Here is a 21,914-nt window from a genome sequence, read left to right on the forward strand (position 1 = left end):
AGAACCAAGAACCAAGAGAAAACAGCCGCGAGAGGAGCACTGAGCAGCATAGAGCGCCCTCTCGTGGCTGTTTCTCTTGGTTCATGTCAAATTCAATTTGATAAATAAGTCGTACCTGACTATAAATCGCAGGACCAGCAAAACAATGAAAAGAAGTGCGACTTTAGTCAGTTAAAAACCTCATAATCATGAAAGTATAGTTATTTTATCACACTGTCCCATGGTTAACAAAATACCTGAAAAATTACACGCATGCGAAGTATCATCAGTTCATCGGTTCATCTCAAGAAACGGTTTTCGGTTCAGTGTACTGGTGACCCGAAACCCGATGCAACCGGTTCTTGTTCTCGAGTCAAGAACCGGTTGCATCGGTGGGCGTGTTCCAGCAGTGGGCGTGTTCGTTCGTTATCTGGCTCTGCTCGGGGTTCATTCAGTTCCCTCTCCACAGCAGTTCAGTTAGTGTACTGTTTGAGCAAATTAATTACTCTGGGATATTGGTTTGTTTTAGCTCAGATGGAGTGTCTGTCACATTAAAAAAGTTAACAGCTTAAGTCTTTTTTGGATTAATGCGTATTGGAGACGTGAACCGTTTAAATCGATTCAGTTCGATTTAGTGAACTTGTTCCACCGGTTCACTATGAAGAAGTCGACATCACTACCGCCAACAGAGGACGCTGTTTGACTTGGCTCATCATCTCGGAAAGTAACTCCGAGCTCATCTGCTCTGAGAATTCAATCGCACGCTTTGTTGATGCGAGATTAAACTGGTGAGAGCAGTAGAGTAGTGTTACTGTATCCGCTCTGCTGTTGTAGTTTTGTAAGAGAGGAGAGAGGTCACTTGATTTACATGAACGTGACTGTGACAGCGTGGAGCGTCTCCAAACCAAACTGCTGCTTGGTCTCAGGTCTGTGAGAATAAAAAGCGATTTTCGGGAGTGAGGGGTCAAGTTAAAAGTCGCAAATGTTTTGTCGAAATCAGACAGCGAGAGCGACTATCGCTCGGGGCTCCGCGCTGGAGATGGAGATCCGCCGTGGAAAGTTCAGACAAAGTGTTTTCATGGAAACCCCGCAGGTAAGTGAAGCCCCGGTCATCACTCTGTCCAGAGGCTCAGCTGGACTCTAGGAACTCTGCTAAGTGTACTCTGTTTTACATTATTAATGGTATTTATTTTGGGGTGTTATATCAAATCAGGTTTTTTCTAATTTGTATCAATTTATTTATTTATTTTTATTGATGATAGTATACGAAATACGACATGCAGTGTACGAAGACGTAATCTGTTGATTAACATACAAACAGAATAAATTACATAATGCTTGAATGACGTGATGCTTTGTATTGTCCGGATTGGTGGCTTATGAGGCTTTAAGTCAAAAGTGTCTAGGTGGTGTAACTTCTCCTGGGAGTGTAAAAAATAAATTTGAAATCATCTTGGCATAAGCAGTTTGGCAAAGTCTTCTATAGTTCTTTCTATAAACAACAACAACAACAAAAAACCGTACAGTAAAAAATTCAGATAAGTCTTGCGCAATGCAACATACAGGAAGTTATTTTGTACATTTTGAACCCCTATGACTTGATCCAGACTGAGTGTCAAGTTTGTTAAATTAAAAAATAAATTAATTCAAAATAATAAAGTTTTATATATATATATATATATATATATATATATTATATTATATATATATATATATATATATATATATATATATATATAATTTATTTATTTCGAAAAGGCATAAGAATGCAATAATATTAAATAATTTAGTAAGAAAAATAAAGAAATAAAAAAATAACTCCGTGCTTGGTAAGAAACAATTTCATGTAATCTAGATTACGTAATCGGAGTAGTCTGAATATATTACCTGAAATGTGTAATGTAATTGATTGTTAAGAATTTACATTTTTGGCATGTAATTTGGAATCGGTAATGAACTACAATTTGTAAGTAATCACATCTTGCCCAGCGCTGCCTATGCTTTCTACCTTGAAAATATGTTAACTTAAAACAATTGATATATCTTTTATAAGAATTAAATACTTGATGGTTACACCACTTGACATCTTAAGTCATTAAAACAACATTTTCTTCAAAATCGGTCTAAATGTTTTATTTATTTATTTATTTAATGTGTGAAACAAACATAAACAGAAAGACTGAATTTCCAAAAGCTTTGCACAGATGTTTCAGTATATATTTCTCCTTTCTTATAATTTCTGACATGCTTATTTGTTATTGTCCTCAAGTAAACATGATCTTATCAAACACTGCAGTTAATCCCTTGCATTCTTTTAAGGGGAAAGGGCTTCATGGCATCTGTATATGATTATCCCAGAGTAGGTTGAGTTAAAAGAGAACTCTGTCTAACCCCTAATTATTTTTATACGTAGCCTGCTGTGGTGAGATGGAAAGAAGCATGGTTGGTTCCGAGTGTGCCTGGTGGATGTGTAGAGTCCCAGTGGCAGCTCTAAATTCTTCATTCTGCTGTGGTGACAATATATTCAACTTTCCGGGATCTTAAATCATGTGCATATCGTATCCTAAATGTACAGGAAAAATCACATGCTCTGTGTCACAGCTTTTGGTTCAGTTATTGTTTATAGCAATGGTTCTCAACTAGTTTTCTCACCAGAGGACCTCAGCGAACTTGTGAATGGCCTAAAGATGACTTAAAATGATAAAAACAATAAAATAAACTAAAACAAATATAAAATCAAGATATTTAATATTTTATTCCCTGAACACCTGTTATTTCCTTTAAAAACCATTCAAGTCTAGGAAAACCAAGAAAAAAAAAATATTTAAACTGCATGGCCATTTTTATGAATAATATGTACCTGTATTGTGCTAGTTATGGTAAACTTTATTTTATAGTGTAAGACTTTTATTTATTTATTTATTTATTTTTATCCTAAACTCCCCAAACTTCTCTAATCCTTAAATGAAATTATTTGTATTTTATTTCCATTCAATAAATAAGTTTTCATTCAATATTCAAGTTTTTTTTCTTGAACTGCTGTAATCTGAGTTTGCATATTTCTATCGCTGATCAGATTTGCCCACTAGCCCATATCAGTATCATTTAGGCACTAAATGTGCTTTCTAATTCAGCCCTTCATTCAAGATGCATGTGATTTCCCTCAAGTCATTGTGTGCTTTGATCAAAAGCCATAAAGACGCCCCAGTACCCCTCTGACATCATATTAAGCCCTTTAGACTGGATGAGATGTATTCTGCTGTTTGATGTCTTCATCGAGGCTGCTGATTGGAAATCAATATGGCTTGATGAGAATCTTTTTAATGAGATTTTCTTACCTTTGCTCGCACACGCAGTGACCTGATTGAACTTTACAATATCTTGCCCCATTTTGTGTGAAACAGGCTGTGTGTGAAGACTCAGGTGAAGCAATTAGCGAGCAGTAGAAAGAAGGAATATTGCTGGCTCTAGACTTAAAAGCATTAATGGAAAACTTGGCTCACAGATCTTGAGTAATGACTTTATTTAATCCAGATGGTAAAACTTTGCTGTGCAGTGTGCGCTTTTTTTTTTTTTTAATTGCAACTGCTGCAAATTGCTACATTTTATATGGGTTATGCTCTGTCATGCCAGTTGCCATTGAAATCACACTGTCGTTTTTAGATTTGCTTAGTTTGCATTCTTTTGGTTTGCTTACAACATGGTCCATTAAAACCACAGTGTTTGCCTGCTGAGGACTCTGCCACATATAGATTTCCTTGAAGGAAGTTAAAAGTGATGTAGGTTACACACCACCAGACACACCCTTCCACCCACAGCGCCTGCTTCTTTCCTAACGGAGTTCTGCTTAATTCACTCTGTACTGGATTCTCCAAAAGGATTGCTCAATAGTATTGATGCTGCTAAGAAAAAATGTACCTCGTACCTAAAGCATTGCTTTGCTTAGACATGTATTATGTCTATTTCCTGCAGCAGGCAAATTTGCTTGTTTGCACAGTCTGACATGCTGTTTTTTCCAGACTGATTCTGTATTTTTTTTTTATGGTGATGTTTTCTACATTGATGGGCTGTCCTGTGTATTTGCTTTGAGCATTTGACCATATACCCTGACACTTCCTTGTAGGGAAGGAAGAATATTTATTTTAGAAATACAGCAACCTTAAGAAGTTTAGGGTCAGTACAACTTTTATTTTCTCAATTAAACAGACACTTTCATCCAGCAAGGACACATTAAAATTGCATCACAGAATCCTGAAAAATCTGATTGCAAAATTCTGCTAGAATCATTGAATCTCTCTACATGACACAATTAACCCATAAGAACCCGGACCAATTTCCCCTTATAGGAAAATTATGGGGCATATAAAACAGACTAAATGGACCACTTAAAACATGTTTCTGCAGTTGTTTTTTAAATACAACCACTCATTGTCAAAGATCTGTAATGTTACATATATGTGACATTGGGCGTTTATGGTAAATTTTTAATGTTACATATTTGTCACATTGGGCTTTTATTTCTCATTTGAAAAAAAATAAAATTTTGTCAGTTTTCTTGCTAAATAACATTTTTTTCTATTTATTTTCTTTTCCACAACATTTTCAAAATTATAACTTTTCTGGGAAGATAAATAAAAAAAACTTTTTCAGAAGTAATACAGTTTTTGCACTTTATTTGCTTTGCCACATATTTCAGAACCACATAACTGTGACCATTCAATTTTACAACAACTTTTTTGTAACTTATCAAAATTCTACCTTTCCAGGTATACGGTTTAACCAGAAATAAAGTTTTAGAATATTTTTTCACAACTCGAAAATGTGCAAACTGAATAAAAATAAATAACTACCTCACACTGGAGGTCAACATGTTGAACATGCATGTAGTGCAATAACATTGCAAAATTGGACCTTTTCAGGTATACGGTTTAACCAGAAATACATTTTTAGGTTATTTTTTCACAACTCGAAAATGTGCAAACTGAATAAAAATAAATAACTACCTCACACTGGAGGTAAACATGAAGAACATGCATGTAGTGCAATAACATAAAAGCATATTTTAACATATGTAAACAAAATAAATGTAAAATTAATAACATTGTTAATGAAATGTATTTTAGAATTTTTTTGTAACTAAAACAGGTATGCAGCATATGGTATAAAACAGGTATAACATATGTTGATATCATATGTTGGTACTATTTTAAGGTTATTTTATCTTTTTTGTAGTTAGATGTAGTTACATGAATAGATTCAGGAAACATCTTGATCTTCAGTACATTCTGAAGATCAAGATGTTTCCTGAATCTATTAATGTTATTCTCACTACAAAAAAGTTTTTAGTTACAGGTTTAGTTAAAAATTCTAAAATACATTTCATTTAACAATGTTATTAATTTTACATTTATTTTGTTGACATATGTTAAAATATGCTTTTAATTGAGCAGCAGAATATATATAACACTAAAATGATTGAATCATCTAAATTATTTGAGCAGCTCATTACCATTTTTCTTAATGTGACACATATGTCACATCAAAATTCCACCTACTGATTTAAGGTTAACAGCCCGATGTGACACATATGTCACCACAGCATTTTCATAACTTGTTTTATATCAATTTGTACAAGACATGTTCTAAAATCAGGTCAAGTGTAATCTAGGATATGTTATTAAAACATTAGAATTGTTGCATGAGTTGAAACATACCTTTAGTAATAAAAACAAGCGTTTTTAAAAATTGCTGACACTGCAACATGTGCACACCAGGCAGGCCACCATTTTGGAAATGTTACCATGGCAACAAAAATGCACAGATTGTCACATGACTGAACCTGGATGTTCCTTAAATGTCACTTAGGGACTTCCTGGGTTGAAAGTAAGGGATAATGCTTTAAAAAGACCTTTCCAGATAATCACCAGTGTTTGTGACACCCACGTCACCACAGGTTCTTATGGGTTAATCTCTTTTTTACATTGCATCTACACATTGTTCATAATAGTGTTAGTCGTGACAGTGTTCAACACTGCAAAAACAGATTGCAAACACAAATGTACATTAGATTCTGCCACTTATTTTCATTTCATTATGTTTATTTAAAGTTACGTTTCTTCCCTGAATCTTGACTTTTGTTACATACATACATATCAATTTTCATTAAATCATTCTGGCGACCCACCTGAGGGTCATGACCCAGGGTTTGAAAACCACTGCATTACAGAATACAAATGATTCACTTTCACCTGTAGCTGAAGGTTTTAAAGTAATTCCACTCATATATTTGGCCTTCCCAAGGTCTTGTAAAGTCACACATTGCACTCATATGGTGCCTTTTTCGTGTAAGCTAGAGAGAGGCTGAGAACTTGAAGAAATGCTAAAACTTCCCCTCCAGCATGTTAGCAGAACCACCAGGCCCCAGAGAACAATGGGGAATCTTTCAACACTGGGGCCCAGACAGGAGCACATGCTTTTAGATTTAAACGAAGGGTTCTCTTGGTCCCTGGCAAAAAGCCCTGTTAAGAGGAACCGGAGAGGAGGATAATCGTCCACGCTCTGATGTCATCGGAGCCTCGCTCTTTTTAGTTAGTATGCCAGGCACTCTTGAACCTTGAGGGCTGAGAGGAGGTGTATTGAGCTGTTTTTGAATTCTGTCTATAAAAGAGAGTGGATGTTTGAGTTTCAGCTTTTTTTCATTTTCAGTGATTTTGTCTTTTTTTTTTTTTTTTCTTTTTTTTTTTTTTAATCTCCTTTTGTTTGTTTTGCTCAGTATTGTTTTTTTGGAACCAAACCAAGAACCCAAGAAGCATGTTGGCAAAAAAACCTCTATTAATGAGAACAACATCCTGTAATTGTGTAGTGCAAGAAATGGTAGAGACCATAAAGAGGAGTGTTAGAAACAAGGCATACAATACATTCCAGAGTAAAAGAAAAAAAAAGAAAAGGCAATCCCATTCTTAGGCGTATTTTGCTTTATATGCATATAATATAAACCATTCAACAGAATACATTATATCAATATATTAATAGTTTTTTTCACATTTGTTATATTTTCTAAGTCATGGCTATTTTTTTAGTAGTTTACATGGTTTGCATACATTCGCATGCATATACTGTATATGTAGAGTCACATGACAAAGATGCATAATTCGGCAGATTAAACGAGTGACAGCTATTTAATAAAAATGACTGTAATGTAAATGATGCATTGTTGCATGGACTCTACCCTAAAACAAACCCTAATCTAAATCCTACAGTAAGTAGATGTTGTTAATTAGAATTACTTAGTGCTTAACTACTGTAACAAGGACACCTTAAAATAAAGTGTAATGAATATTTCTATTTATAACAAAATACCATATGAACAGGTGACAGAATACACTGTGTTGCAGTTCTTTATAAATGGCATGTGTACAGTAGTAACCAAATACTTTCTACACACTGTGGCCATTAGAAACAGGCACAGTATTTTTTCTGACATTGACTTTGCTGATAACACCCTTCAGTATTGGCATGTTTTCGTCCTAAAAATGAATGAGGGTTCGGATGTTCACAGCAGCAGGATGTCAAATAGTTCAGGACTCAACCCAGGATCTTGTGCTCAAGGACATCAAGATGTTCAGGCCACTCTTATCTTATCTCACTTGTGCACAGCTGACATGGACACTATTCATACAGTTGGACTTTTTGTCCTTGTTAGACAGTTGAAGGCAGGTTGCTAGTACAGTATCTCCCGGCTTGCATCATGACCATCAATGTCGGAGATTTCATCTCTCAAAATGTGTGTTCTCCACCTCTCTCTCCTCTTCTTAGGGGGATATTTTATTGCTTTCTGTTGTGTGTGTTTAGTTTAGTTTGTATAGTGGTTTTCACAATACATATTGTTCCAAAGCAGCAATAAGAGAACAATGGTTTGATAACTGTTAGGTCTTTACCTCAAATCAGGCTGGTAATTTAATGCTCAAGCATGACCTAGAGTAAATCAAGAGGCTAGACACATCTTCATTGAAAGCATTATTATTTCTCCCAGTCATTTAATCACACTAGTGATCTGTGCTAAAGTTCCAAGACGTGTAACTATCTGAATGTGCACACAATAATGTTCTGTTAATCAATTTGGAAAGTTATAATATTTGTTAACATTAATAATGAAACTCTGTCATCCTTTCCCAAACACACAGTTAAATGTGCATGTTGAAATCATTCCTGTATGTTGGTTTTTACTTCAGCAGCTTCTTGCCACTACAGGTTTTTTTTTTTTTCGGTTTAAATTGAAGGGTTAATTTCCCTGCTTAAAGACCTGGTTTCATTATCTAAACTACTCAGGCATTCCAGAATCCTTAACCTTGTATTTTTTTTTTCAGGAGGTTGAGTGTTTGTCTTGTAGCTTGAAGGAAAATCTTTCAGATTGAGAGGGATGAGACAAAGTAGAGGCTCTGACTTTTGTTAACGTCATTAACTGTTTCTAAATCAACTGGCTTCAGCTTAAGGGGATTCATTTCATTCATGCATACCTGTCTGTGTAGAAAAAAGTACGTGACTCACACTCAGAGTCTTTAGCAATAGCATGCCCACACACAGTTCTCAACAACAGCTGTGATTACAATAGTTGTAGTTGCTTGTGTTTGTTTGAGAGGTACATCTTTAAAGTGGATGGTTTTTCATAAACAGCATCCTCTTAAATGTTCAAGTGTGTGGAAGTTTTAGAGTTGGGGAAGCTGCTTTGAAACTTTGTGTAGTAGTTCTGCTGCAGAAAAGCCGAGCTAAACTTTGGAAAAGGTCTTAATTTGGAACTTTTTTCAACTAAAATAAAACTATATAAAATAGAGTCTTTTTAAATGTAATTTTATTTTCCATTCATCTGGCACAAGAAAACAACAGCATTAAAGCGATACTCCACCCCAAAATGTAAATTTGTCGTTTCAAACCCATAAAAGCTTTGTTCGTCTTTGGAACACAATTTAAGATATTTTGGATGTAAACCGGGAGCCTTGTGACTGTCCCCTTGACTGCCAATTAAATTGCACTGTCAAGGTACAGAAAAGTATGAAAGATGTCATCAGAATACTCCATCTGCCATCAGTGATTCAACCGTAACATGAAGCTACGAGAATACTTTATGTATGTGAAGAAAACAAAAATAATGACTTTATTCAACAATTTATCTCCTCTGTGTTTATCCACATCACCGTAGCGGCATTTACAGCTTTTACAGGATTGGAATGAGATGGGGGTGATTAATGACAAATTTTTCATTTCGGGGTGGAGTATCTGTTTAAACTACAACATTTCTCTAATTCGACTTATAAAACTAGAAACAACCCAGTTTTTCACATAAAATGTATTTATGTATGCATTTAGATGTATATGCCACAATTAGAAATTGAAGTGGTCAAATGTTTTTCTTCATGAACCGTTTTAAAACTGAATTGATTTACCAGGTGCTATATATGAATCAGTAAATCATTTTAACAGCATTAAATTGATCAAAAACCTCAATCAAGACATTTATAATGTTACAAATGAATGCTGTGCTTTAGAACATTGTTCTTCAAAGAATCTTAAAACAATTGACAATTTCCACAATTATGTATCAGCACAACTGTTGTGTCAATGATGATAAAAAAAAAGGTTTCTTGAGCAGCAAATCATCATAGAATGATTTCTGAAGCATTATGTGACACTGGTATTACTTCTAATTGAATTACTTTTCAATGGTAACACTATAGGAAGTCTGATTGTCAATTTAGTGAATCACTTTTCGGATGGTTCACATTGAAATATGAGTCACAAAGATTTTGTATGAGAGAGCAAGGGGACAGACAGTGAGTTGATTATTCCCTGACACAAAAACAGTGATGCTGCATTTTGTTGGAAGATGTAACCTTTTACTGGAAAAACTTTTTTTTTTACTGTCGCTACTTTTATTTGATTACTCCCAAACATTGGCGAGTGTTCACGGGTCTGCGAATGTGGGAAATGATCCTAGTAAACAGTAAAATTGTAAACAGTTTGTGCATCTGGTTGTGTTTTACCCAGTGGACTTGATGGAATCTTCCATTCGTCTGTGTAACTCGGTCCCACTATGTGCTGCTGTAAACATGGGATTGTTCACACACAGGCTTGTGCTCTAAAAGAGACGAAGCCCACAGCTGTCTCACACAGACACGCTTCTGTGCGTCATTTCTGGATGTGATCCAAATCATTACATACCTGTATGCGTAATAGTGTTGCCACAGAGCAACGTTCGGAAACAACACTACACACAGACATCTGTGCGAAACACTTGCGAGGCTGCTGTGTAACACGGAGACGTTATATGAACGAACACCTCTTGTCAATAATGTGCTAACATGTCTTCAGACACCAAACTGACACCCGTGAACTTCTGACAATGCCCTCAGTGGCTAAAACTAGCATTGATCCTCATATTCCCTGCTCTGATCTGATCTGTGCTGCTGTAATGCTGTCTGTACTCCTAAGCCAGTGTTTGAGTATTTTTATTCCACAATGACAAGATTAAAATGTCTTATGTTTTGTAACATTGTTTTTTCGACCTCTCTCTCAGGTAATCTGCCTTCAATCCGCCGCTGCCGTTGACCAGGGTCATTTCTAGACTAGACTGTGATAGTGAGAGTTAATCTTAATTTATTCCCAGCCTAATCACATTAAAGCAGATTCAGCAGGGGGTCGGTGTGTGTGGCCACACTTTAAGAATGTCTGGTATTTGTTAACATTTATTAACTAGTGTTGTGCACCAGTGCTGTATTTGTAGACCACTGTCACATCTCTGTGAGGGGGACACTCTGTGGCACACACAAATACTTTGCTTGTCTTTTTACTGATTTGTAGGTTACTTTGGATAAAACATCTTTGCGAATAAATGTAAATATGGAGGTATTTACGTGACATGAAAAATTATCAATAATACACTTTTCTTCTCTTGTTTTGGGCATAGTTTAAAAGATGTTTTTGGGAGGAACGTAAAAGTGTACCTAGTTAGAAGAATGGTGCTAATGTTTGTTTTTAATTCAGTTAGATTGCTTGTTTATATTTACCATTTACTTCTATGTGTTTGAAAGAAGCCGCTCATGTTCAATAAGGCCGCATGTATTTGCTAACAATAGAATAAAAATAGTAACATTGTGAAAGATTATTACAGTTTAAAATAACATATTTGTTTTAATATATATTTTAAAACATAATAAATTTGTGTGATGGTAAAGCTGAACTGCAGTCATTCCAGTGTCACATGATCCTTCATGATCCCAAATCATTCTTATATACTGATTTGGTGCTCAAACATTTCTTATTATTATCAGTGATCAAAAATCCAACATATGAAAGCATGGCATGGGCCATAATAGGAAGAAACTCAACCGCTTCTTGTAAAAAGTGACTTTGGAAAAATAAATAGATTTTCCTTAATCCCATTGTTATCTTTAGAGTATTTTTATCCATGTCATTAACACACTTCTTGGTGTATTTTGAGAACTCCCTCTCGTGGGCTGCGCAATGCTCTCTTAAGAGCACTACATTTACTCTGATGATAAGATGATGCTGTGCCAGAACAATTGCATCTCAGTGCCGTTAGATCAATTTAGCTTGCTGTTCAGTTAATTGTTTCAGAAAGACATGGTGTTCCCTTATTATTCACGTTTGTGTGGGAGTCTTTGTGATGATGTCAGAGGAAGTTGAATTACGTAATGAACCGTCCAAAGTGTGAATATACTTTACTCATCCAGTCGACTCATCTTGGATGGTCTGTTTCTTTCTGCGTCAGTGTTAGTAATCTGACTACTAGACTATTAAACCAAGGTTATGTATCTCTAAACCTCTAGGGCTTGATGATTGATGAGAAACCGAAAACCTGCAAACTGCTTTGCCTTTACCGGTGTTTAGATTGAACTAGAGTACATGCCATTACAATACAGTTTCTTACCTTCTATTCTCATGAGTATTGGTTGTTTGCCACTGTTTCAAAACTGTACTGTTCTTAGTTTAGAATGATGTTTCCACATGCATCTGTCATGTGTCTGTAACTTTTCTCTCCTGGACAGCTGCTTTTTCCCTCACTGGAAAGAAAACCTTAACAAAACAGGAACATAAAAACACTGGCGCCCTGTTTGCCATTCTGGCCTGGCCTTATATGGCTTTATTTGTCCTTTTATTGCTGTGGTTTGTTGCTGATTTGGTTAGCTTATGCACTGGGCAATGAAGCTTAGACATATTACGTGTTGCTGTATTTACATTGGGAGTTTAGCGGGTCTGCTGAATAATGTTTTGAGAATTGCCCAGTAGGGGGAGACGTTGATCTTTTTGAGGACATTAAAAGTCAATGGCTTACATTTATTCTTCTCTTTGACATGCTGTAATTTAATCATTCTAATGGGGACTAATGAATAGTGTTACAAGCCCTCTTGGTTTTTTTCCAGTTGATGTTAATGCGTGTGGTGTAATTGAAAATCTCTCAGTGCAATAAATAAATGTTAATTAATACATGAAAGTGGTTTAAATTGAGTCAGTGAATCAAAATATTTTTAAAAAGTATTTAATGAGTTTTCTGTATAGCATGTGGAATATTATTGATTTATGTTGTGTGTGTGTTTGTATGAGAGAGAAAGGGTTGATTTGTAGGCAGTGGAGGGGTCCTGGGACGGTGGCCAGATCACACCGGCTGCAGCTGACTTTAGAAATGAAACCTCTCCAGGGAACTGATGAGCTTTAGAGAAACTCACTGCCAGTGGACATGTGGAGCATGTTAGCACGGTGACACTGGCAAGCAGGCTCACACCAGACAGGAAGTTCAGGGGATCCCAAAGGACCTAAACTTTTATAGAAAGCTGGGTTTTAAAATTAAATTTAATTTACGCATTTAGCAGACGCTTTTATCCAAAGCAACTTACAGTGCATTCAGGCTAACATTTTTTACTTAACATGTGCTCCCTGGGAATCAAACCCACAATCTTGCACTGCTAATGCAACGCTCTACCACTTGAGCCACATGAACACTTGTTTTAGAATCAGTTGTAGTGACAATCAAGCAGTGACTCCAATATGCTGATTTGCTTTTGTTTGTCTTTTGTTTTGCTAAGCTTTTTTTGGCTTTAGATTTCTTAAGCTTTGTTAGTTTTTTTTTATCATTTTTTTGTTGTTGTTGTTGTTGTTTTTATAAGAAATGTAGGAACTTCAACTTCTTTTTGTGACTTGGTACTGGGGATTAGATCTGTATAAACGGAACCGTGTATGAAAGGTTGTGGTGTGTTGTGTATAGTCTTGCCTAAAGACATTTAGCATGATAGGACAGAATTTGCTAATTTTATTAAACAAATTTTCATAAACTTGTCCTTGAAGTTTCAATGTGTGTGGGTTAAGCCATCTGCTGGCCCTTGATCTAACCGCATACTATGACATTTACATCTAGTAGAGTAAATAAATAAAGTACAGTAGAGGTCTGTATGAGAGAATGCAAGGACACAGGAAAGGTAAAATCAGTCAAAAGCAGATAAATGTGTGTATGTTTCTGAACTAGTCTGTTTAATTAGTTTAATAGCATCTAATTAAATCGACACCATTATTCTTCTAAAATCTGTGTGTGTGTGTGTGTGTGTGTGTGTGTGTTTAGAGTGCCTGGGCCTCTTCTTTCTGTATACTGTGTGTTTGTGATGGGGCTGTGTACCAGCTGAGGCACTTTGTAGTGGTTAGCAGCCTTTGTTAGAGGCCTTGCCCTTCCCTCTGTTTCACAGATGTGCCCCGATTGAACTTCAACCCAAATGAATTAAAAACACAACACACGCTACACTTTGAATTAGCTGGTGTCTTTTTCACTTATCTTTTAAAAGGTGTAAAAACTCACTGAGCTTAGAGAGGTGTTGCAGAAAATAAGTCAGCACAATTAAAACATAAATATAGCTATGTGTTGTTTTAAGAACCTTTTCGTCCTGTCACAATACTTCCTTTCTTTAGATTGAAGTGTAAAGCAAACCTGAAGTGTTGTGGTATACTTGAGTATGGTATTTCCTTACTCCACCCATGCAGTCAAATTCCTCCTGCTTGCCACCTAAGGAACTCTTGATTTATCACACCGGCCACACAAACAAGAAGCCGTTTCTGTTCTGTTATTCTTGATTGGGAAAGGGAAATGTGCTTCCCCATCCCCATGTGCTTCATTACATCCAATGAGGAACAAAGAACTGTGAGAGATTCCTTTCCACCTCGCATCTTTTTTGTAATAATGGGTTTATAGATCATGACTTAAAACATGTGAATGTCCTGTTATGTAACTCAATTGGCAAAGCAAAAATCTGAAGGATTAGTATTCGCAGCATAACTGGAGAAAAACAGGGATGATGGCTGTTACACAAACCACTTGTCAAAAGTCCAAAAACTTTCATTCATACTAACGTAAATGTCATCAAACACTTTGTATTTGCTTCTTTTCATGGAAACATCTTCTAGACATTATTCTGTTGTGGCTTTATCTCATTATCACTGTATAATAGCTCAATGTAAGTGTGAGCAACGTAAGTGAGTGCAGAGACCACTTTTCACACACTTCTGTTAAAGTGGTTTTGAATTGTTGATTGCCCTCAAGGTTGACATCCAGTTTTGTTTGGTTTTCTAGCCTTATTGTTGTGATCATTGTGTTCAGATGTGCACTCATTTTGCATCCCATAGCCCTTGTTAGTTAGGAATAATACTTTGTTCTTACGGGACAGACTTTTTTTTGTGTGACGTGTAGCCAATTATGGTGACCCATGCTCTGCATTTAACCCATCCAAGTGCACATGCACAGCAGTTCCTGTCGCCGACAATTCCTGTTGGACCTGAGATTCGAACCCATGACCTTCGGGTTACAAGTCCGACTCTATATCCATTAGGCCACGACTGCCCCACATATACATGTTCCATAAAGACCAGCGACTGTTTGCTTGAATGTTAAACTGGTTAGTAAATTTCTCCTTTTCTCTCTGAGTAATTGATGTTTTCCATGGTTTAACCAGTAGGTCAAATCAAATTAGTGTGTTAGATGAGAGAGTAGATCTTTACCAATTACTGTAGTTAGGAGAGCACTTGTTACACATAACACATTTCGAGTCATTTAGTTCCCTACTTTTCTATGTACACAATTCTACAGTCCTTAAAAGAAGAATGCAAAAATGTTCCTGCACATATGGTAGATTGAGTTTCACAAAGTCAAGCCCCCTGTGTCTACCTTGTTTTCACAAACATTGAGTACCACTCCCTTGGAGCCCACATTTTGCTGTCTGTTTTTTCTTTCTGTCTCCCAAGACTTAAGCAAAATAATGAATCACGTCTCTGTGTTTCCCATTGCGTGTCCATGTATCAGCCAAAACAGACTATGTAGTGAGAAGATTTGTAAGTTATGGTGCATCATAGATCATTTGAATATGCATGATCCATTATTGTGTGACTTATTATTATTAAAATTGTCTGATATTCTTAATTGCCAGTAGAAACCCATCTGATGAATATTGATAGGTGTAGCTTAGGAAGCATATTTTGATGGTCTTCATGTTCTGCTTTAATCATGTTGCCACTACAGACCACTTTCTTTCTGTGATATGTTTATTTTATAGTCGGAAAGGCTATTAGATAACATTTATAGAATATCACTAAATAAAAAGTACTTTCCCTTTAAAGTTTACAAAGATCCAAAGAGAAAGAATATGAGAAAGATAATGAAATTCTTGTAATTCTCATGTAGACCACAAAAAGTCTATAAATGCAAGTTCTGTTTGCTCTGATTCATTGATTTTACTACTCGCTGCAGAGAGAGAAATCTTTTGAGTACTCTGAAATTGAACGGTGGCATTTTAAATAATTGAGCATATATTAAAGATTGATACCCTGCTAACATGCATAAGCCACTTTATGAAATATATATTTCAGTATAGTGATTCTCTGTAGAAAATAAAATGTGTCTAGTCCAATAAATGTATTACCTGACAGGTGAAATGGTCGATACAACACTGCTTGGCAATCAAGATGACAAATTGTCTTGGATTTATGAAGCTGGATGTCATCATTATGTGGAAAGTATTAGGCAGACTGCAGTTACTTAGACAAAGCACTGTTCTCATAGAGAGGACAGATGGACTCTTTGTTTTCTATAGTTAATGTTCTTATATTCAGTATGAAGACTCTATTCCTGAAACAGTAGAAAAAAAAGGAGAACCAACAAGAATAACAATTAAAAAAAAGACAAGAAAAAGAAACCACTCAGAATTACAGAAATGTTACAGCCATTTAAAATAATATATATGAAAAAAATATTCAAGACAATTGGGCAAATAATTATAAAAAAAAAAAAAAAAAAACATAAATACCAGGGTATTATATTGATTGTGTTGTAACAGATCCAATATGATGTTCTAAATAGTCATGGGGGTCAAAAATGTATTGAACTGCTCAAATGCTTTATATGCTTTAAATTCAGATTTTTTAACTGATTTAAGCTTTTGAAAGTCTTGATTGTCAACCTTTAGGAGGTCATTTGATTTGTGTGATATTTGCCATTTTCCATTAAATACATATTAAACATAAAATAATAAATAAACATACATTGACTGAAGTTAACCATGCAATGTTACCGTTCCTGTAGCTAATTTTATATGATGATTACAACATTTTTGTAATTTTTAAAAAGGTTTTAATGAAAAATTTGGTCAATTTTGGTCAATAATTTGCTAAATATGTTTTTGTGCTGTAATGCTGCCTGGCACCATGACTGATCAGGGCCCGTCGTGGATAAATAATGATGACAATAAAACCGCCAGTTGGTGGCAGCAAGTCCATGTTTTAATAAAAGATTTATTGAATCATTCAAATCAAACGATTCGTTCAAAACGGCTGATTCAATTATAAACGAAACAAGTGAGTACATCTGAATGGACTGTTAAATCACTGGCTCACTCAATTCGTTCAAAATCTGATTCATTCAAGGAACAAACATTTGTGTTGATATGCATGAATATGCATGTTGTATGAATTAATACAAAGGTATTTTTTCCAACAGGCTTCATCGAGCAGTAATAATGCTTTTGGACTCTCAATACGTGTTTTTGTTTGGTGTTTGCGAAGTCGGCGGCTCAGCTCTACTACCTCAATCCCTCACAGTCACACATTCCTCACAAATTAGGCTATGTCAGGGAATGTCTTGAAATTAAAATGAAGGAAAATCATACCTTTCTGTTGTCTTCTTTTTAAAGAACTTCAAAAGTTGCGTTTTTATACAGTCTTGAACCCTTTTGAGCGATAAATTACGAAAACTTGCTTCCGCTTGTGAGCAGCTTGTTACAGTAGGCTAGCTTCCGATTAAAGTATTTAGTTGAATTATAATTAGAGAATTTTAACATTTAATTAGCTTGATACGTTTTACATAATACACATTATTAATCTAAATGGAATGGTGCGGGTGTATTGAATCACAAATCCCCATCCTGTCTTATGTGAGAAAAGTGCTTTTGCGATTGCAAGAATTGATGTTCAATTGTTCACTTGTTTAAGAGGGGCGTGTAGTTCGTGTCGCTGGTAGTTGTGCTGTAGTGTAGTGTGCTGTGAGCTGAATGGTGAATGAAGGCACTACAGTCAGTCCACGCGCACTGTGTGATGCCCTTTTGTGGGAAAGTCCTACTAAGAGCACACAGACACACTCACATCAGTACAGATGGACTCAAAGAAGTAAACTGCGTGTGAATGACTAGTTATACAAACGGGATAACGCGAACAAGATTTGAGGGTGTTAGGAAAGTCGTTTTGCTTTTCATACAGTGGAGAGGGTTCATTTAAGCGACTGGATTCACTGGCTATTGTTGTGAAGAGAGATAGACGCGCGGACGCGCAGAGGAGTTTGGGAAAACAGTGGTTTACTCCTCTGCCTTTCTTTTTTGTTGTCTTCAGTTATATTTGCTGTCACGCGCGCGAGTCCGGCTGAACTGTTGTTTCCGGACACATGGAACTGGTCTGAGATGTGAAAACTGATTTTCTCGGAGAAGCCGTGGACTGAATTTGGATGCGTTTGCAAGTCTGGATCGAATGATTTATATACTAGGTTACTTCTTCCCAAAATGTTTCTCAGCCCTCAAGACAGATTGACGGTTTGAAGAGCAGTGGGAGTCTGAACTTTAAATCGGGAGCCGATATCCCTCTTGTCTTGAATGATGCCCATAGAGAGACTCGCAGACATGGAGGAGAAACTTCGTATTTTGGAGGATCTCAATATGATATACATTCGTCAGATTGCCCTGAGTCTAAAGGTAAATGTATTCTCATAACCTGACTTGATATTTTTGCCTCTCTTGAATTACTTTAAAATGCTTTTGTACATCTGAAGAAGGCTAGTTCTGAAATTATTGTATCAGTCTTTTTAGTTAAACAATCCAATGATAATAAAATACAAAATTATACAAACTGTGTCTTAAAATAAATGCTTTGCATAACTAAACATCTGAGTTTGGCCTAAAGTTAAGTTTTAAAAACCTGCAGGTGATGATCAAATGAATGCATTTTGTAACGAGGTGTGAGGGATCTCTAAAGTTGTCTTGCTCTGCCAGTTCTCCAGTGTGGTTAGGTTGCGTCTAAACTCTGTGAGAGTGCTTGTACATTATACAGCTGCTTTTACAATGATGTTGATGTTCAATGTCTTTGATTTTTTTGTGTCAGTTTGGTGTGTTTCTCTCGTCAGTAAATGCTTAATACAGAGAAGCCATTTCTCCAGTGGTCCTGATCTGCAGCTGCAGCCACACAAGACAAAGTCTCATTCTATCAATGTGTGTTGTTGGACTGGTTTGACTTAAGTCTTGAGATTTATTTGGTACTCTGTGCCTACCCTCATTAGCACCAGTTAGATAAATACAATGTAATTTAAGCTCTTTTGCAAACTAACTCCACATGGACTTCATTTGGCTAGCCTTATCTTTGGAAACAATTGCATACTTGGTAGGGCTGCACAATTAAGCACATTTCTAATCGCCATTACAATTATGGATGCCACAGTAACGTTATCGTTCAAAGCGGCAATTAATCGTTCAAACTCCCCTCATGTTATTTCGCGTGCTTAAGATGCTTTTTTTCCCTTTCTGCATGTTATCTTAAGGTTTTTTCCCCATTATTTTAATTTTAGTTTTAGTATAACATTATAATACCATTCATATTTTAACTTTTTTTTTAAAATATAATTTAAAAAACCAATCCAATGTATAGTTTTTTATTTTTATTTGAGGCTCAACACTATAGAAAAGCACAAAGTTTGTCAGTTAGAGTGTTTTCATCATGTTTATTTTCATATAAAATATAGCATGCAGTTGCATCAAACAATGCATGCATAAACATCATTCAAAGTAAATTGTGATAATCGTAATTAATAATTGCAATTAGAATATCAAGGGAATAATCAACAGTTATGATTTTTTGTCATAATCATGCAGCCCTAATACTTGGTGATATTATTGGTGTGAATAAACTACTAATTTGCAAGTCAGTCTACCATAAGTGTGGAAACAAAGCCCCTTTCTTGCTTCAAGACATTAGAGTTTTATGGCACATACCCTTCATCCTGATTTACTAAGGAGATGGATCATGGTGTCAGTTTTTAATTTAATACTGCTAGAAAAAGCAGGTGGCACATGATAAACTACGATAAATATCAAAGTATGTATCAAATGCCATACTTTTTTTTTCTAAATCTCCTTTGGTTATGAAACAAAGTAGGCATCTTTTTTGTCCTGCAGCTGTTGTGTGTTAGCAACGGTCAGTAAATACTGAACACTGCCTCAGCCCCCGAGCTCTGGGGTTTGGTGTGGTGTGGGTGACCAAACTGTGCTCTTCTCCTAACCCATGCTGAGATCACACCTCACTCCTTCATTGTCCCTGTTCTCCTCACCAAGTAGCCCGATTATGTGCTCAGTATTCCTGCAATGTGACTCGAAATTTGTAGCATGTGTTAATGAAAGGACATGGAGGCGCCTTCTTTGAGCTGAAGGACATCTTCATAAATTCCTGGAGCATTTAATAATTCATGGTCATGAATCTCAAAGTTGGCAGTCTTGAGTTCGCAGAAGTCAATTAGCTTCAAGCCTGTGTCAATTTTAAAGAGCCTGGATATTTAAATTGAATCATCCATGTGATCTTCATGTGAAAAATAAACTCTTTGTATGATCTAGCAAGATCGTGTTCACTGCAAGCCTAGTAGAATTTGGACTCCTTCTAAATTAAGGTTGGAGAACGTGTCTTGGTGACAGAAATCATTGATCATGAAAACACAATACCGGTAATTGCATGTTTTATCCATATGTGTGTGTGTATATATATATATATATATATATATATATATATATATATATATATATATATATATATATATATATATATATATATATATATATATATGTGTGTGTGTGTGTGTGTGTATACACATGCATACATGCACGCACGCACACACACACACATGATGATATATATATTTATATATAATCATATATAATGTTTAATTAATCATATACACAAATTGTGTATAGCTTACAATTGATTAACAAACTGGTTACAGATGGGACGAGGGCAGTAATAGATGTTGACAGCACAAGATATTGAAAAAGAAAAACTATAGGGATGACAGTACGAGGTTGTGGTCTCCTTTGTTGTTTTAAAGATTCATTTAAGTAAAATCTTTCTGGGCTGTCTGACAGCACAAAATGGTAAATGATTTTGCTTAGCCAGCGTTTGCACAAGGGGTTTATATATTCTCCAGTGCTGCTGAGACAGGAACCTGTGGTTTTCTGAATGATTGGGGACTACTGTTAGCGCTAGCGGATGCAGTCAGTCTTTTCAAGTTTTAACAAGTCCATTTCAGAATCAAGGCAGCCACATTCTTGGCACTTCATGAACATTCCTCTCTGTGTCCTTCCTTTTACAATGTCTCTGTCTCTCCTGAAAACCAGAAGAACACTTTCCTGGTGTTGTCACTCACAACCTTTTGTTGCTGCAAAGCTGTGATTCACAGCCTGCTTGTAGTGATGGGTGATGGGAACAGGAAATAGCTGAGCTTAATGAGCGTGATTGGCTGGTATGATGTCATCTCTGCGTGACCCTCACTGCCTGACCGCACAGACAGTAGAATGCTGTAGATATGGAAGTGCCTTTGTGAGGAGTGATTGCTCCCTCAGGTAGTGCTTCATGTTTTGGTTTGCTTTTGCTCTCCAGTCCCTGCCTGAGGGCTGATGGGTTATTTGGTCACTTTCTCTATATTTAGCTTGCTGATGGTACACTATATATTTTTTTTCGATGTTAAAAATACTCTATCCACCTTAATAAGCAGAGACAGTTATAAATAAGACATTTGTAGGCTGATTTCCCTGAATAGTGTAACACTGTGCCTCTGTAGCACTATGAAATCATTTGTCTGTTTGTTTGAGCATCCAGACTAGTCCCACAGCAGTAACACTGGCACAACCAATATTATCATTATGGACCCTTTTCACATTTCTGGAATTGTAAACGTCTATAGAGATACATGGGAGACCATAGCAAATATTATTTTTGTGTTCAATCTACTAATTTTCTACAACTTGATACATGAGGGGAAATAGAGAGAAATGAATTGCATCAGTCAGAAAAGAGAGCGATGTCACATTTAATGCCTCTCCCTCAAAAGCTGTATTGGACATTTTAGTGCAAGAAAACATTAATTCTATGATGAATTAAAACATTTTTTGTAATATTTCAAGATTCCTTTTTAAAATAAATGCTAAAATGATGAACAAAGTATTGGTTTCCATAAAAATATTAAGCAGCACAACGTTTTTCAACACTCATAATAATAAGAGATGTTACTTGAGCATCATATCAGCATATTAATATGATTTCTGAAGGACCATGTAACATTGAAGGCTGGAGAAATGGCTGCTGAAAATTTG

At 35.9% G+C, this 21,914-nt stretch overlaps 1 protein-coding gene across 4 annotated transcripts in view; it reads left to right on the plus strand.

Annotated features, from left to right (window-relative positions):
• Positions 1–672: 672 nt before the first annotated feature.
• Positions 673–21,914, plus strand: part of LOC127957250 (rhotekin) — a 64,119-nt gene continuing 42,877 nt past the window's right edge. Inside the window, exons 1-2 of one of the 4 annotated variants that reach the window (XM_052555701.1) lie at positions 678–905; positions 980–1,072. In XM_052555701.1, coding sequence (XP_052411661.1) covers positions 1,019–1,072 — 54 coding nt within the window. In that variant the 5' untranslated portion in view covers positions 678–905; positions 980–1,018. Of the gene's footprint in view, positions 1,073–16,362; positions 18,261–21,914 lie in introns of those variants that run through there. The other 3 variants (XM_052555703.1, XM_052555699.1, XM_052555700.1) reach the window with 3 other exon arrangements.

The sequence above is a fragment of the Carassius gibelio genome, chromosome B5, assembly GCF_023724105.1.
Source record: "Carassius gibelio isolate Cgi1373 ecotype wild population from Czech Republic chromosome B5, carGib1.2-hapl.c, whole genome shotgun sequence".
NCBI classification, from domain to species: domain Eukaryota; kingdom Metazoa; phylum Chordata; class Actinopteri; order Cypriniformes; family Cyprinidae; genus Carassius; species Carassius gibelio.